The 16,883-nt window shown below is 47.8% G+C and overlaps 1 protein-coding gene across 3 annotated transcripts in view; it reads right to left on the bottom strand.

Annotated features, from left to right (window-relative positions):
• Positions 1 to 5,161: 5,161 nt before the first annotated feature.
• SHD (Src homology 2 domain containing transforming protein D) overlaps positions 5,162 to 16,883 on the bottom strand; it is a 33,250-nt gene continuing 21,528 nt past the window's right edge. For all 3 annotated transcript variants that reach the window (XM_083594738.1, XM_083594739.1, XM_083594740.1), the window contains 3 exons: positions 15,965 to 16,142; positions 10,767 to 10,886; positions 5,162 to 7,285 (listed from right to left, as the gene is read on the bottom strand). In XM_083594738.1, the coding sequence (XP_083450864.1) occupies positions 7,099 to 7,285; positions 10,767 to 10,886; positions 15,965 to 16,142 (485 nt within the window). In that variant the 3' untranslated portion in view covers positions 5,162 to 7,098. The remainder of the gene's footprint in view (positions 7,286 to 10,766; positions 10,887 to 15,964; positions 16,143 to 16,883) is intronic.

The raw sequence follows: 16,883 nt of genomic DNA, 5'->3' as shown, positions 1-16,883 counted from the left end.
AAGTAAATAAAAATGGCTTTTGCACCCCTGCTGCTTGCCTCTCGGCCTTCACCTGCCTTGTAGGGTGTTGTGGGGAATAAATGAGGCGGGTGGGGGCAAACCCTGCCCCCTCCCCGCCCAGGAGCTCCTTGGGGAGGAAAAGGCCGGAAAATCAATATGATTGATTGATTGATCGATCAGCCATATCATGGAGGAGAGTATTTGATCACGTGGGGTTTAGCTCTCTGCACGAAACCTGGCACAATGGGTAAAAGTAGGTCTGTGTGTCTTCAGGTCTCACCCAATTCCTGTGAGTGTTCTTTGTCTTAACTGTTTTTAATTCTGAATTTTGAATCATCACAACCTGCCCTGGGACCTGCTACGGAAGTAATTATTCAATTAATCATTACTGTTATGATTACTGTTTGGTGTTCTTGTTGATACTATTATTTTTATGTGAGAGATACAATACAACCGAGCACATCCCTCTTCCTCCAGCTAGAATTTTGGGCTTTCCCTCTTTGGTTTATTATTGCGTATTTATTGCGTTTGCAGCTCAACTTTTTCTCCAGGGAGCTCAAAGGTTCTTGCTCTCTCGTAATCCTCACAGTACCAACAACCGCAATTTTATGTTGTGCAGCACCCTGAGATCTACAGGTGTAGGGCAGTGTACTAATTTAATAATAATAATAATAATAATAATAATAATAATAATAGCAACAGCAACAGTAGTAACAACGAAAGTAACAACAGCCCTCTGGTGTAGGTTTGGCTGAGCTTCACCCACGAGCTTGAGTGGGACTCTGAACCTCGGTCTCCCAGGTCCCAGTCCAGCGCTCCAACCACTGCACCACGCTGCCTCTCGCCTGGGTTTCCTCCCCCCGCAGCCCCGACCTGCCCACCCACCCCCAGTTCTCCCTTACAGTCCAGGCATCCAGACCAGGAAAAGGCCTGAGTCAGGCTGCCTGGACTTATGGAAAGCGTATTTCTTGCCCTAGCAGATCAATGGGGCTGCCTCTGGCGCTTCTCCCTCGCTGCCCCTCACTTAGCCGAGTCTCGGGAGAGACGTAACTTGGCCTGGCCTTTTCTTCTGCTGACTCTCCCCGTCTCCGTCTGGTGCCTGCAGCTGGTTACAGTTTATTTCATATTTTAAGAGGCATTTCTTCTTACCCTCCGTTCTATTGCAGAGAGCTGTGTTTAGTGCTGGGGGTGGGCAGGATGCACTCTGCACATGCCTAATGGCACTCTTGCCAGTGTGCAGAGAGGGACGGAATAGGACCTGGGAGGGACCAGGGTTCAAATCCTGCCCAGCTCACAGGGTTGTTGTGGGGATTCAGTGAGGAGGGAGAATGAATGCATGTTTATTATGACGGCTAAACAGCCAGCATAGTAAAATTCAGCATAATTTTTACAAAAACATTAAAACGGTGAAATTTAACAATCAATATACTAACTATAAATTTAAAATATGTATCCAAGGAAATATAAAGTCCATTAAAAGTTTTTTAAAAATAGAAGAATTTGACTGTGAGCTGTGTCAGAGTATGACTATTTGTGGAGCAGGGTCACCTTTTCTTTCTTTGACATTTCTGGTGACCTGGGGATTCCAGTCAGACAGGAGGTCACTTAAACGCTATTCCTCCGTCCTCTCAGTGGCGTCATGAGAGGGGCTCTGATATCTGGTGAGGAGGGAGAGAACCCTGAACACCACCTTGAGCTTCGGGGAGAAAAAATTGGGATATAAAGATATATAAAATACAGTCCTAATACAGAGCCAGTGTGGGACTGACCCCTGCCTCTCAGCCTCCCCTCCCTCGCAGGGTTGTTGTGAGGGTTAAATGAGAACCAGCGTATCCCACCTTGAGACAAAGATGGGGAATAAATGCAGTAAATAAAATAATAAAATAAACAATACTGCACTATTGTCAGTTGTGAGTGCTGGAACCCACGTGGAGTCCAAAACGTTATAGCGATGTCGCTGGGATGCCTTTCTGACCACCTTTGCTTTGGGGATGAAATAAGGGGAGAACAGCGCCCCATGTTGCCTTGAGCTCCTCGGAGAAAAGGATGAGGCAGAGATCTTTAAACAGGTCTGCTGGCCGCCTGTCTGCGGGTTGGGCTAGATGACCCTTGGGGAACTCTTTCAACTCACAATTCTGTGATTCTCTAAATGCAATAACTAAGACTAGGCCTTGGATCTGTCCAGTGACAGCGTCTTTCTCCCAGCCTAGAGGCTAGTAGGAAGTGGCAGAATTTTGTTGCTTGCCGGGGGGGGGGGACACACCACATTTTGCAAAACGGGTTTTGGGGTGAAGGGTGGGGTGAGGTGAAATAAAAGGCTGGGTGCCCAGGCAGCCCCCCCCGACTCCCCATATAAGCAAGAAGCCGCTTTTGCAGTTGCAGCCACCGAAGGGCCATCCAGGGGGCCATAATTCTGATCTCTGCCTCTTTTCACCTTGAAGTGACAGGAAGCCTTCTTGGCGCAATGCTCTGGTTTCTATGGAGACGAGGGTCCTCCAGGCGATGGGATGGAGCCCGGCTGAATTGCAGGGGGGGGGGAGAGAGACGTGGTGAGGCAAACAGCTGGTCTTGGGTCAAAGTGGGGTGCGCTTGGCACAGCTGGCACATTATCCTCCTTTTTGTTTTGCCAACTGCAGTCAGGGATTTGTTCCAGTAACGCAGCACCTGTTTCAGATGCCAAAAGGGAGCTGCAGACTGCGTAGAAATTATTGTACATGCATTCACTCCCCCCCCCCCCCCGCTGCACCAACTGCAGTTAAATCTGTGGTTCCTGAAGCTGGGATGAACTGCCTATATTGTCGTTTTTGCTTTGCATTGGTGTACCTTTTATTGTTATAATAGTGGTGTACCTTTTATTTTTATAATAGTGGTGTACCTTTTATTTTTATAATACTGAATTTATTCTGCATTTGCTAAATAGTTGTTTTTTGTTGTTTGTAGATTTGCTGGCAGGCTCTTCATTTTGTACATTTCTATTTCCAGAGCTCCCAACTTGGATGTTTTGAATGTTTGCTGTGAGCCTCTTTGGGCTCAGCTCATTCTGGGAAAGCAGAATATAAGTAAAATCAACCAACCAACCAACCAACCTGGTTCCTCCTTAAAAAGCTGACAGAAAGAGGTTTTCTAAACATAAAAAACCAGAGCCAGAGACATCAAAATGACTGTTTCTTTTTAAGAATTGGCTCAGAATATTGGTCCACTTAGCTCTGAATAGAACTTACCCAGAAGGACCAAGGCATGATGGGAATATCCCCACCTCACTCTAAAATCCCCAGCATCTGGTAGGCAGGCAGAGGATTGACTCTAAAAAAACTCACCACACATTTAAAGCATTTCCAATGCACTTGTCATCTCTCCCAAATAATCTGGGGAACTCTGGTTTTGTTACAGGCTCTGAGAATTACAGCTCTGTGAGGTCTAAACTATAGCTCCTGGGATGCTTTGGGGGACGTCATGTGTTTTAAATGTGCACTGGGTCTGCCCAGTGTCACTGAAGCACCAGATATCAACGCTGCATGGAGCATGAATGTACAGTACGTCTCCGGGTTTGTTTGTTTGTTTGTTTGCTTGCTTGCTTTAATTTTACAACTGCTAGTTGCTTTGAACTGCAGTTTGTTAAAGGCACTACTACAATTCCCAGGGTGGTTTAACAGTCATTCTCTCTTCCCAGGGAGCTCTGGGAACTGTAGCTCTGGGAAGACGCCTCCTAACCATTCTCAACACTCTTAGCAAACTGTGGTTCCCAGGATTCTTTGAGCGAAGCCAGGACTGTTTAAAGTGCTTTCAATGCACAGTGCAGATGTACAGTCTGAATGCACAAACTGCTGAGCTATCTATGCCTCACCCCAGGGCAACTATTTGTGCACCCCCTCAGTCCTGCCTGCTCTGACTGGCAGCAGCTCCCCAGGATCTCAAGCAGAGAGGAGGGCTTCCACCCCCCTGCCAACTGATCCTTGTTAGCTGGAAAGACCAGAGGCTCACCTGGGGACCCCCCCCCACCCTGGGCTCCATTCCCCTCCTCACAGGGAAAGAGGCCCTCTCAGTGAAGAAGGGACAGACAGGGCCGTGCGGGTGGAGGAGTTTAATGCAAAGGCAACACCATCGTGGTGAAGAGGAAGGGAGGAAATATATTGCACCAGAACACAGGACAAACAGAGGGAACAGACCCCCCCCCCACGAGATGCCCGAGAAAACATGGAACAAAGGTGGCAAAAATAGCTTGGGAGGGAGACGACAAACACCCCAGCCTGGGACGGGAGAAGCCTCAGTCCTGGGCCACAAATAGTTGTTGTGCTGTCTGCATGCCCAACATCCAAAGCAGCAGCCCCCACATCTCCCCTACACCATAAGAAAGAGGAAAGGCGTCATTGAAATCTTCCTTCTCTTTCCTGCTCCATTATCCTGGAGTAGCTCTATTTGAAGCAAAAGCGATCAAAGGGTCTTGTGGCACCTGGACGGCTAACAAATGCATCATGGCAGAAGCTTTCGTGGAGTCAAGCCCACTTTGTCAGATGCCCTTCTGCCTTCTCATGGGCAAGACGGGTCAGTCCCTATGCAAAAGAGCAAATGACCCGGGATCTGGCAGCAGGAATGGCAACAGCCAGTGCTTTTACTCTAGGGGAAAAGTTGGTACTGCCAGCACAAAAACAACTGGCAAGATCCATCAAGCAGAGAGGACTCTGAAACTGCCCTTAAGGTTGCCCATTACATAGAACAAAGGAACATCAAAGGAACCATATAGCATGCCATGACTTTGAGTTAAATAAAAATGTTGATTAGCATTTTGTGTTAATTAGCAAATGGTGTCCATTATCTTACCAATGCCACACTACCTGTGCTATCAGTGACTGTTTCTTGGGGATGTTTCCTTGCCCAACTCACAAGGAATTAGAAACACACACACACACACCCCTTGAGAACAGAGCATTTTAGAGCTGGTTATGTGATCAAACTCTTGCCAGCTTCCTTGAAAATTTCCAAATGATGACCACTGCAGTCTGGGATGGCTGCTACAACAGGTCCCATAAACAGACAGACCCTGTGTTTGCAGTCAGCCTCATGTGGAAGGCATCACTCCCCATCTGCTAGCCTGCCCCTTATATAGAGACCCAAGAGATCACTTTCTGCAGAGAAAGAAAAAAGGGCATTTTCAAGAAAGAAGGGCATTTTTGCTGGCCAGGTTTAATTCAAATCCATCCAACCTCCTTTGGGGAAGTTTCTCAGGCAGGGTGGAAGGAGAAAGAACTTGCCCATGTGAAGACCACCTGGTGGAAACCCCCACACACATGGTTCTCAATTGTAAACTATATGCTGATCTCCGTCAGCAATTTCTAGATCAACTCTGCATCCCCAAATGGAAACCAGAGTTGGAGGTCATACATTTTCTATTACTGGGGAATGATCAGGAGCTCACCAAATTTAGTGGCTAAATATCTCTATTTGTTTTTTTGTTGTTGAAATACTCAGCAGACGCCTGATCTCCCTGGAGACCTGGAGATGTGACGACAGACTGCTCTGCCTCCTTTCTTTTAGCAAATGTTTTGTGCCACTGGGGAAGTGGTAATTCTGTATTGATTCGTTTTGGATGTTTGGATGTGATGCCAATAAAAGGTCTGATGATGTTCATGACTTTCTGAAAGCTTTCTTCACAAAAGCAAGCGGACACACCCAGGCAGACATGGTCTGGTTTCTTTTGAGTGACAATACTAGCCTCATAACACAGGGAGCACCCCTCTATGTACAGACTGTGGGGGGTTGGGTCAGGAAAAGGAGATGTAAAGGCCATAAATTATGGTGATTCAGAGGTTTAATTTGAACACAAGCTGGATTTGAGTTTGTTCGTATCTCTGGTAACCTGTCTCTTAAATTATGGGTGCTGGCTTATATTATGGGTGCATGATCCGTATTCTTTTATTGGTACTCTTGCTGTGGGTTTGTCATGGCCTTTGGCAAGAACAATAAACTTATATTGAATTGAATTGAATTTCCGCCTTGATCTGCCTGCCAAGTAAGATTCCCCTTAATGCATCTGACAAAGAGAAAGCTTTGTGCCATGATAAATTTGTCAGCCGCCTAAGGTGCCACCAGACTCTGTGTTTTGCTTTTGCTGAAAGAGCTTGTTGCAGAGAGGATGGAGCGACTCTGGTCCTTGAGGGAGATCCTGAACCAACAGGACAGAAAGAGGCTCCTTCTCAAAAAGGTTTTGAAGCAGAGGCCGACCTGCCAGGGCTGCTGCAGCCACCCATTTCCTGCCTTGCTGGGGGCTAAATGAGACAGCTTCTGATGTCCTTCCCAAATCAATCAATCCATGTGATGCACTGGTAGTGCCAACAACAACTGGCCACACTAAACGTTACAGGATAAGAGGGCATTGCTTTTTGGGTGGGACAATCGTACAAATTGGAAATATTGCTTTTTGGGTGGGACAATCGTACAAATTGGAAATATTGCAAATTGGAAATATTGGAGTCTGAGCCTGCTGCCGGGTGGAGGCAAATAACAAGCCCTGGGTGCAGGAACGCCCCCCCCCTGCCAATTCTGGCTGCTTTGAGTAATTCAGAAAAACATGAGCTGCGATTCCTGTGTTGCAGGGGTCCAACTCTACAATTGTGTGAGTCTACAGCGGGGAGCCTCTGGAAAGCAAGATACATTCTGAGATCTCAGAAGGCTCATTCTCCCCTCCCCATGAAGGCAGGATCAGCAGGGTGGACTTTGCTGTGAGGCTGAAATGGGAAACAAAACGGAGAGCAGGCTCTGGGGGCAGCCTCAAAACGGGGTCTCCTGGCGAAGGCTCAGAACCCAACAAATTGAGACAGAGATAAGCAAGTCCAGAGGTGTCAGGGGAGTGTGGGGAAGGGCAGGTCACCCTGGGACACCCTTCCCCACTGCTGGAGACGGTTGTGGAGCGAGGGCAGGCGGCCAGGCGGTAGACTGTCCATTGTTCTTACTTAGGAGCAGGAGGACTCGAAGGGGTGCCTCTCCTCCCGATGTTCTGCACTCCAGACATTCAACATGCCAATTCTCTTTGGATCAAATGAAAAATAAAGAATAAAAGAGCAGCCCCTTTGCTCCCACAGCAGCCAGCGGCCAGAGTCCTTTTCACAGAGTCTGAACGGCAACTGGATACAGCAAGGAGAGGTGCTCAGCACCTTTGACGGGCAGCTCTTGAGCCGTGTAGAAATGGATGACTTCGGGGACGCTGTCGAAGGGGGCGCTGTTCTGGCCCAAGACATACTTGTTCTCCTTCGTCCGGGTGAATTTCATGTGCATGAAGCCTTGGCTGCTCCTGCCAGAGAGAGAGAGAGAGAGAGAGAGAGAGAAGTCAGAGTCTGCATCCCACAGTCTGTGCTCACAGCGCCCAGCAGCTGAGGATCTTGGGTTTAATTTCACAGGGGGTGTTGGAGGAGGTGCTGGTCCTCATGGCTTTGGAAGCTAAGTCCTGCTTTCATTCCCATAGGAAGCTGCTTTGCTAGACCACTCCCCCCCCCATGTCTAACTGAAAATACCCTCCAGGGGTCCTGATTTTCCAGAGACAGTCCTGGAACTACAGGAGCCATCCGAGTTTCTGATTTGATCCCAGAATGTCCCGCTTTTCCTTTTTCCTCACCTCCACATCTTGGAGAACAATTAAAAGTGGTGTGTCTGTGTCTGCGCGCAAAAACAAGAGTCCTGTTTACAAGGAAAATAAGGCATCTACACCAAATGAAAGAAATGGCGAAGTTGGAACACAAGGCCTTTCCTATAATTCTGAAGGAAAATGTCACCAATCCACTTTAAATTCTTAAATGCCTCAGCAACCAACCATTTATTGGGAAACATGTGGAGTGTTTATCCGTTTATTATAAATTGTCTATCAGAGGTAAGTCCCACTGCATTCAATGGAGCTTACTCCAAGGTAACAGGGTCAAGACTGGGCAGCCGTACACTGCGGACCAAAGTATTTTTACTCATTCGCACTCTCCTATTCTATTCTATTCTTATCCTAACTTTTTCCCTGACAGGGACTCAAATCAGCTTACCACTAAAAATTTATTTAATTCCATTTATCTGTAGAAGCACAATTCCTTCCCTCGCACATTTTTCCTTTCCCTGCAAGGTTGGTTCAGCAGAGAGGTTGCCCTTGGCTCAAGGTGTATGTGTGCATATGACATCTCTGCGCGTGGCGAGATGAAACACCGGAGAAGCTTCCTGGTGTAGAATAGGATTGTCCCTATTTTCATCTGAGAAATATTGGAGGGTGGGCACTGACAGGCAAAGGCTCGCTGGGATTTTATCCTGCCCTACTAAGATGTCAGGACCGAACTCCTTTACATAAAAAGCACCTGCTCAACAGACTTCCCCATAAAGGAGACCCCAGGTCTCAAGTCTTGGGCCGCAAAAGACAAAATTGGAGGACGTGAATGTTCCCTAACAGAAGGCAGAGGGTGCTGGTGGAAAAGAGCAGACTGCAAGAGTCTGAATTTCAGGAACACAGCGAATGACATTTCTGCAGCAAGCCGTCCACAGATCATGAGGTGGGGAGGGAATTGGTGCTGGAGGGAGAGAGGCCGTTTTAATGTTAGGGGTTTGACAGAGCAGGGAAGGAGATGAAAGGCCGCGTCCAGCGCAGTTGACATGGCTGGGTGTGATCAAAGCGCCAAAGGACTCGGGAGGAGAAGGGGGTCGGGGAAGCCTAGAAAGCCAAGCTCTGACTTTCTGCCGCAGATTATAACTCATCTGTCACTTTGCTTTTCCTCTTTCCCTTCCGTTGTAGGCAAGGGATAAATCCTGATGGATTAAGACGCTGCATAATCACGACAGAGAAAGGGGGTGGGAAGCCTGGCAGAAGGGCTGAGCAGGGTCCTGGGTCTGTCCAAAATGAAGCCCAGCTTTAGGGATGTGCCGAGATTTCAACCTTCTTGTTTACTTACTATTTTTGCATTTGTTTATCCCTTCCTCTTCCTCCAAGGAGCTCAAGGTCAGGTGCCTCATTTAATCTCCACAACGACCCTTGAGAGAAAACAGCAACTGGCCCCCAAAGTTGCCTGGCCAGCGTCGTGGCCAAGTGGAGATTTGTACCCTGGCCTCTCCCAGGTCCTCCCTCTAACCACTGCACTGCGCTGGCTCTCAGGCTCATAGATTTAAAAAGCAAGCATCAAAAAGCATTTAAAGAACATGGATCTTAAGAGAAAGGGTGGCCTCTTCAGAATCAACCAACGCCACACACATGAAGAGCCAGGCTGGTGCGCTCCCTCTTGGCGCACGCCGAGCCCATGCGCTCACACATGGAGGCCCCAAGCAATGAGTGCTTCATCGTGTTCATGCACAGATCAGAGGGACAGATGTTCTTTGCTCTCTGAACAGCAGGGCTGGCTATCAAATATTTATCCCGGTGCCAGGGAGAGGGGAGGAAAAAGGCTCCCTCGCTCTCTGCTGGGTGCCTCCGGAGCATCCCATAATAGCAGGGCAGCCCCTTTTTGCCCTCTTCACCTTGCCTGTCCCAAGATCACTGGCCCAGTGGGGCGGACATAAAAGTGTCGCCTCTGGGGCAGACAGCGCCTGTGGTTTTGGTGTATGAATTTCAGGGATTAAATGTCTGGTGTCTTTTCATTTCTTCAACATTTTGGTTGCTTTTACAAATAATAATAATAATAATAATTTTTTTAAAAAATTATCCCACCCATCTGGCTGGCTTCCCCCAGCCACTCTGCGCAGCTTACAACATATAAGACACAACAAAACATCAAACATTAAAAAACAAGATATCCTATACAAGCAACAAACAAACCAATAAATCATTAAAACCAACATCATCATCAACAACAACAGTTTGCAGTTATACCCATATTAAAGTAACTGCCACCCCCAAGTAAACATTTAACCAACATGAGCCCAAGAAAAATGAAACAGAGGAATCAAAATCAGAACTGTCTAAAACATTTTACAACATTTTAGCCAGTTGCCCCACCCAAGCGCTGCTCCAGCCACGTCCCAGTGGCCTCCCAGGGGCCCCTCTGAGCTGTCCAGGGGGAGTCTGGGCCCCCCAGGCCAGGTGGAAATTGGCCTTGCAGCAGAGAGTAGGCCTTTCTTCCAGCACTCAGGCAGCAGAAAATAGATTCGTTGCTTTAGTCTTTTTGCAAACTGCTTCAAGGTTTATTTTTATTTTTATTTTTTATTTTTTATTTATTATTATTATTATTATTATTATTATTATTATTATTATTATTATTTAGATCAAACGGCTTATAATTTTTGTAAAACCAATAGCTTGTATGTTTCTAGTTTATCGCAGCTTTTAATGTTCATGAAGTTTTAGTTGCTTTGTTTGCACACCCTGCCATTTTAGGAGGCAAAACTCCCATTTTTCATATTTCTTTCTTTCTTTTTTTTTAATCAGACAACATTTAGCTTGTTAAGTCTATGTTTGATGAAAAAGTGCATAAACTGCTTTTGAAAAACCAAAGTATCTCCACTGTGCCTTCTGCAAATGTCAGGAAATGCTAAATCATCATCACAAGAAAAATAATATTAATATATAATGTACCTGCAAGTACTTGGCAGTCATTCTTTAAGGATTTTGATGTGATTTTACATACCTCTTACCAAGCAAAGCTAAATTAGATCAATTTAACCAGCATATATTTCAGATCCCAAAGTTGTCTTGCAACTTTTTTTGCAAACCTCATTTTTGGAATTTGAAAGCTGGAAAAGTCAACATGCCCAACTCCTGGAATGTTCCTTAAGATCCCGGTTTGGAAAGTGCAGACAGGGAAGAAGATGCCGCTTACCTGAGTGAGAGAGAGTAGTCGTTGCGGCTGGTCTCGCTGTTCCGGACCAGGTAGCTGCCTTCCTTGCAGAGGGTCAGGAGGGATTCAGCGTCGGCTCGGCTGATGGTGCCGTGAAACCACCTGGGGGGGGGAGCCCAGCAGGGTCACGGCTTGCAAACCCTCATCCCTTTGCCCAGACCCCCCTTCCTCTACCTTTGCTTCTCTTAGCATCCTTTCCAGGGCCGGCTCACCCATGTGGCAACGTGAGGCAACCGCCTTGGGTGGCAGGACTCCCAGGGGCAGCGGAGCCAGCCTCCAACGGATGCATTGCTTGCTGCTGCTGCAGGGGGACCATTGGGGGCTGGATCCTTCTCAGCAACACCCCCACAGTGGTCTCCAGGCAGATAAGAGCCACTGTTGGTCCCCTCTCATCTTTAGGTAGGTGATAGCTGCCCTCCGGGGTCTCCACTCCCACGGCCTTTGATTCACACTTTAACTATCAGGTAAGGTTGACCTGATTCCCCCATGTTCCTGATGGAGATCTTCATTCACCCCGTCTTCCCTGGCGCAGGGAGCATCCTCGCCAAAATATCTTGGGCAGCCCTGATTCCTCCATTGGGAGGGACCTTGGAGGTCAGTGGCTCCAGCCAGCGGCAGACGGTCTGTTTGGGGAAATGGGGTACCACCCCACCACCCCAAGACTGCATCCACCTCATTATTTATTATTTTATTAAACTTGTATACCACCCTTTATCCACTGTCTCGGGGCAGTTCACAACATAAAAATACAAGATGAAAACACAAAATACGTAACCCACCCCACCCCACCCCACCATTCCCTCTCCCCCCACAAACAGGTTTAAAAAGATATGGGCTGTTAATCAGCCCAAGGCCTGGCTGAAGAGGAACGTTTTTGCCTAGCACCTAAAGATAGGTAATGAAGGCCCCAGGCGAGCCTCCATGGGGAGAGCATCCCACAAGCAGGGAGCCACTGCAGAAAAGGCCCTCTTCTTGTGTTGCCACCCTCTTGACCTCTCATGGAGGAGGCACACAAAGGATGACCAGAGGATGATCCAGGGTCCAGCAGAGGCAGTTTTAGAGTAGCACGACTAGATCAGCCACACTGGGTGCTGCACCTCAGGGGTTGCTGCAACAATGCTGTAGAATAGGGCATGGGGAGTGAGGGGGGGCACATTTTAGTGTCACACAGGACAACGCTGGAACTTGAGAGCCCAAAGTCTGCCACTGGGTCTGGGTAGGTTCACATGAGGAGAGGTGGTCCTTGGTGCTTCTAAGGTCCAGACCAGCACTTTGAATTGGGCCTGCCTAGAAACTAATGACCAGCAGTGCAGTCTGGCACTCGATGCTCCAACCATCTTGCCCTGGAGAGCAACCTGGCTGCTGGATTCTGTGCTGACCTCCCTGTCCTTTAATGCTTGGACTGATACTCTCGAGTTGCATCCTCTTTCCAGCTCCCTCCTCCTCACGCGTCTCTCTCAGGTGTCAGTATGAGAAAACCTTCTCCCCCCTCACCTAATGCAAGAACTTGCAGACATGCAGTGAGATGGGATGTTGGAAGATTCAGGACAGAGACAGCAAAGTCCTTCTTCACGCAGCATATTGTTTAATGATGGACCTCCACCCCGAAGGAGGCAGATGGGCACCACCTTGGGCAGCTTTAAATGAGGATTGGAAAAAGCCATTGCAGGGGTTGGACTGGATGACCCTTAGGGTCCCGTCCAACTCTATGATTCTAAGATGAGAGATCGCCTTGATTCTCTTCTCTGAGGACAAAGCAACCAGCAGCCTGACTGCCTTGTTCTTCTATGGAACAGTTGGCTTAGAACTAGAATCCTTTTTCAATCCAAGTTGGGCACTTCCTACAATAAACAGTGTGATTGTGTTCTTACTCTATAACATGGGTGGGCAACCTAAGGCCCGGGGACTGGATCCGGCCCAATCGCCTTCTAAATCCGGCCCATGGATGGTCCAGGAATCAGTGTGTTTTTACACGAATGTGTCCTTTTATTTAAAATGCATCTCTGGGTTATTTGTGGGGCATAGGAATTCATTCATTTTTTATTTTTCAAAATATAATCCGGCCCCCCACATGGTCTGAGGGACAGTGGACCGGCCCCCTGCTGGAAAAGCTTGCTGACCCCTGCTCTACAAGCATCTCTCTCTCTCTGTGAAACTGCAAGAGAAGCGTCACTCTCTGGACAACCGTCCAGAGATGAAAGAAGGGCGTCCAGGTAATTCCTAGTGAAGGTTACAGACACGAGACTCCTAAAAGAACCATAGAATTGCAGAGTTGGAGGGAACACAGAGGGTCATCTAGTCCAACCCCTGCAATGCAGGAATCCCTCCCACAACCATCCCGGGGGGGGGATCAAACCACCAACCTCCTGTTTAACAGCCAGATGCGCTGGTCCTCTGTGCCCCTAATTAAGGCACATGGGGGGCGTGATTGGAGGTTTCAGCCCCACCTTCCGTTTCCCCATGGCTGTAGGAGGACAATTTACTGGAGCAGTACATTTTCAATAATTTGGTCAATAGCAGCTAACAAGAAAAATTACCCAGACAAAAATAAATTAAAACATCAACAATATCTAAGAAACATGACAAGAAATGCAATGATGATAATTCTTTATGATTAGTCAATAGCACTCAGAGGATAATAATGTCCCATTCAGACGCTGACGGAAATTGTGCGGAAGGGAGACAGGGACTTCTTTCACATCACACAACCTTGATCTTCAAAGCTAGTTTTGCAGAGCTTGAGAGATTTAACTGAACCCAGCGTGATTATTTTATTTTTTCCTTACTCTTGTTGAGCAACATCAGACACCCCCCCCGCCCCAAATGAAATATCCCAAACTGCTTTTGAAACTGTTCTGTTGGAACGGCAAAAAGCCACAGAATTAAGTGTAGCCTGGAGAATTCCACTCCTTAAAAAACAAATTTAAAAATAAAGTTCCTAGTCCATAAGGGTGTATGCAGCTATGTGCCGGGGCGCTGCTTGAGGAAATTCCAAAAGAGATCCTCCCCCTACAGAGTCTTTTGGCCTGTAATTCTCTTGCTCAAAGACAGATATTCTTCTTGCAGAGGCCAATCAGTGCCTTGATTTTGCTGGGGAACTTTCCTTTTGGGAAAGCTCGTTTTATCAAACAGGCTTGGGTCAAATGAAACAGCATGAATTATGCAAATCAAGCCACTGGGCATCGCTTTGCATAATCTTTGCCAGGCACAGGGGTGTCCATTGGTCCGACTGCATTGCTGAACAACAGCAGCAAAGACCTCCCACCACCAGGCCTATGGGATAATCCCCTGCACATGTGTAGATTTGCACTCTGATTATTCAAAGCATCCTGCTCTGTGCCTTGTCTCTGACAGTAATCCTGCTGGGATAACATACTTGGGTCCATTAATTCCAATGGGTCTGCTCCGAGGAGGATTCCGTTTGACACAATCTTCTAACGCACAAGGTGGAACAAGCCCTCCTGGATCAGGCCAGCCTCCTGCTCTCCCCATGGCCAGCCAGATGCCCCCAACTCTCCCTCCCTGGCAGCCCCATTGCTGCCTCTGCCTGTGGAGGAAGAGCAGAGCCATTGTCCCCTCCAGCCATGGAGAGACCCCTTCTCCACGAACTTCTTTTGAAGCCATTTAGGTTAAGGTTACCAGATTTTTCTCAATGAATCCGGGGACACTTTTCAACTTCCTACTAAATAGATGGATTTTGTCAGGGGACTGATTTGCAAATCCGGGGACTGTCCCCAGGAACATCTGGTAACCTTGATCTAGGGTGGGGGCCCCCATGGCGTGAAGGACTTTCCTTTGCCCTGAATCTGCCCACGTTCAGCTTCATTGGATGTTGAGCGGGGGATCCTGGGAGCAGGAATTCACCTCTCCCCGGAGCTGCAATTCCCAGCCCCTTTAACAAACCCCCGTTTCCAGGATTTTTTGGAGGGAGCCAAGTGTTTTCCATGCGTTTGCATGGAGTCAGACCCCCCTTGAAGCCAAGAAACCAGAGTGCTGACCCCCCATGGGATGATTTCCGGGGGGGGGGGGAGGAGTTAGATGAAGACCACCTCAGGACCACCCACAGCTGAGTAAACTACCTTCAACCTGAACAACTTAGGTCAAGGGTACCTCAATCAGTAGAGCATGAGACCCTTAATCTCAGGGTTGTGGGTTTGAGCCCCACGTTGGCAAAATATTCCTGCATTGCTGGGGGTTGGGCTAGATGGTCATTGGGGTCCCTTCCAACTCTACAGTTCTCTGATTCTGTGATCATGAGTTCATCTGCAGGAGCACTGTTGGCCGTTCCCGTTCAATTGGCAAGGCTCAATTGACAACACAAGAAACCAAGTCTTTATTCTCATTGACTCAGTCCTCTGGAACTCACTGCCACTAGAGATTCAGCAGGTATCTTCCATCTCAACTTTTAAATACCTGCTGAAAACGTTTCTGTTCCACCAGGTCTACTTAGGAATGCATCTATCCATCACAGTTTGTTAATTTCTGGTTTTAACATTTCTGCATGGTTTTCATTGCATAATATGAGGCACAATGATTATAAATCACTCTATCTTTTATGCAAAGCAGTATTACACTTACTTGCATGCAGACCCACATGTGTATGTGTGTATGGCAATCCCCCATCTATGCGCATTTAATACGTGCATGCCTGCACACATGCAGACCACACCGAACCTGGAAGTGACCCAAAAACGTCACCAAAAGGGTCGTAATGGGGTGAGGTGGAAGAGGGTGTTTGCAGGCTTCCCCAATGGTGTTTCAAATATATGTGCCTCAGAACATAACCCCCAGTTAAATGGGGGGGGGTTTGCCTGTACACCCCCCCCCATCATGCAGGAAGGATCCCGATGAGTTTTTGATATGTTACTATTTAAATAATTGCAATAACTAAAAATTAAACAAATAAGCAGTATACACAGCCAAAATCTCCCTTATGTAGCATAAATGACTCATAAAATCATTTCTCCAGAAGTGGAGAGTTGGATGAAGTCCCCAAGGGTCATCTAGTCCAACCCCCTTGCTTCTCCTTATACCTGACACTCCCCCTCCAAGGCCCCACAGATCTCCCACAGTCCTTTGCTACCTGTAACTCTCCTTGCACAAAGAAGGAAGATTGGTGCTGGCCCACAAATGCATTTTTACGCGGGTGTCGTGGCTTGCTGGCACCTCCCATCACTTACGCCTGATTTTCCAAGGGCAGCGAGGGGTCGATGCGCTCTGCAGCAGGAAGGCTGTGCTCAGGGCTCTGCGACCGGACAAACTTGGAGCTCCCCGTCAGGTGTGGGCGCCAATGTTCTTTGTGCGTGGAAGAGGCAGCGGCGAGGGACGTCCATTCCCAGTCTGGGGTCTCAAACTGCACTGTGTGGGGAGTGGAAGGGACCCGTTAGATTGGGGGGTTCAGCTGCTGCCCAATGGATGGTTTTAAAAAAAAATTAAAATGCCCCCCCAGGTGGTAAACAGATAAAGTAAATCTTCAGACTTGTTTTACTGATTTTTCACAAAGCAAAAACATAAGCATTGAATTGTTGTCCAGTATCACAACTTGCATTGCACTGCATGCATTGCATTGCCTGGAGCAGCGCATGAGACTCTTGATCTCAGGGTGGTGGGTTTTGCCTTGGGCAAAAGATTCCTCCGTTGCAGGGGGTTGGGCTAGACAGCCCTCATGTCTCTTCCGACTCTATAGGAATTAAGCAAATGTTATGGAGAAAGTGTGGTGTGGCGGTTGAATACAGACACAGGGTTTCTTTTCATCACACTGCAGAGTGTTTGTTAGCTTACCAATGCCAGGATACCTGTGCTATCCATGATTCTTTCGTGTGAATGATTTCCTAACGACAGTTCACGGTCTAAAGCATGCCAACTTAACATCAGAAGAGGCTGCTGGATAAAGCCAAGGGCCCATCTAGTCCAGCTTCACAATGACACTCTCCCCTCCTGTGGGTTTCAGTGGAGGCACAAAGAATTTGTCTGTTCCTTTTTTACAGCCATCTAGGCTGTAATCTAGGGACACGGGTGGCGCTGTGGGTAAAACCTCAGCGCCTAGGACTTGCCGATCACATGGTCGGTGGTTCGAATCCCCGCGACGGGGTGCGCTCC

This window comes from Podarcis filfolensis (genome assembly GCF_964270895.1).
Source record: "Podarcis filfolensis genome assembly, chromosome: 18".
Taxonomy (NCBI): Eukaryota; Metazoa; Chordata; class Lepidosauria; order Squamata; family Lacertidae; genus Podarcis; species Podarcis filfolensis.
This window is presented reverse-complemented; position numbering and strand designations above follow the sequence as displayed.